Here is a 1,344-nt window from a genome sequence, read left to right as displayed (position 1 = left end):
GTTAAATCAACCTGTTACTGTCTGTGGTTACTACTGAACACAGACACAGTCATTATCATCAACATCAGCTGGACAGCTGTCAGTACACACTACTACACTTAAGGACTTCATTAACAGTTTTATTAAAAATATCTTTATTTCAAATTCTGAGGGGGAGGCTAAAAATAACCGAGGGTCACTGCGGGGCACGAACAGTTTTATACTAAAGCTTTGGCTATCAGTGTGGTCAGGACTTTGTATCTGATGAACAGTTTGAGGATGTGGTCTCTGACCAGCTTAGTGCCCAGTCCGTACAGCACCGGGTTAACGATGGGGGGAGTAACGAGAAAGTACAGGGACAGGAAAATGCGTGCTTCTATGGGGACGTGTGTTGTGTTGAACCGGGTTTGGAGAATCTCAAAGGTGGAACCGATGGTGTAGTTCAACAGGGACAGCAGGTGTGGCAGGCAGGTTTTCAGGGCATTGCGTTGAGACTCCCGCGACAGTTTCCTGCACACTTTTAAAATCCTAACATAAGAGAAAACAATCATGACCGGCTGAGGCACCACCAGGATCAGCAGCAGCAGCAGGCCCACGTTACTAATGTATGAGAAGGACGAACAGGAGTTTTTCACCAGCTCCATGTTCACACAGTACAACTTGTGCAGCTCATTTCCACAGATGCTGATCTGCACAGTCAGTGAGAAGAAGCTCCCGAAGACTAACATGGGGTAAACGGCTGCTAACGCGCTGATCATGGCCGCCCTGGAGTTGGACATGAGGCCGTGGTAATGCAGAGGTTTACAGATGGCGATGTACCTGTCGTAGCCCATCACAGCTAATATGCACAACTCCGCGGCTGCGTACGTGTGCAGGAAGAACACCTGCATCATGCACCACCTGACGGTCATTTCATAGGTCTGGGACAGGAGCAGAGCCATGATGGTGGGCAGCAGGGCGGTGCTGCCGTACAGCTCATTCAGAGACAGAGCGCAGGAGAAGACGTTCATGGGCTGATGCAGCTTTTTGTTCTGGTGTATGACTGTAATGAGCAGAACATTCAGGAAAACAGTAATGACATACAGCAGGAGGAACACACAGAACATCCAGTGTTTGTAGTTCTCCATGGCCGAGTACGCGGTCATTATGAACGTGAGAGCTGTGGTGTTGTCCATCTGTGGACTGGACTCTGAGAAGAAGAAGAAGAAAAATGTAAATATATTATATATACTTTATAAACTGCAGTAATGGGTTAAAACTGGGAGGCAAAAGTCAGAAAATAGTTTCATGGAACCAAGAAGATCACTGGATCAAAGCCCAGACACATCTGTAGATCTCAGTGGAGGCTACAGTTACCTGTCTTCT

The 1,344-nt window shown here is 47.3% G+C and overlaps 1 protein-coding gene across 1 annotated transcript; it reads right to left on the bottom strand.

Moving 5' to 3' along the window:
* Window positions 1-49: 49 nt before the first annotated feature.
* LOC103399139 (olfactory receptor 52D1-like) lies at window positions 50-1,321 on the bottom strand. Its single transcript, XM_008337874.3, has one exon. The coding sequence runs from the start codon at window positions 1,152-1,154 to the stop codon at window positions 198-200; it is 957 nt and encodes a 318-aa protein (XP_008336096.1). The 5' UTR covers window positions 1,155-1,321; the 3' UTR covers window positions 50-197.
* Window positions 1,322-1,344: the final 23 nt, after the last annotated feature.

Source organism: Cynoglossus semilaevis, unplaced genomic scaffold (genome assembly GCF_000523025.1).
Source record: "Cynoglossus semilaevis isolate Cse_v1.0 unplaced genomic scaffold, Cse_v1.0 C19190006, whole genome shotgun sequence".
Classification (NCBI taxonomy): domain Eukaryota; kingdom Metazoa; phylum Chordata; class Actinopteri; order Pleuronectiformes; family Cynoglossidae; genus Cynoglossus; species Cynoglossus semilaevis.
Note: the sequence above shows the minus strand (reverse complement) of the source record. Positions and strands in the feature narration are given on the sequence as shown.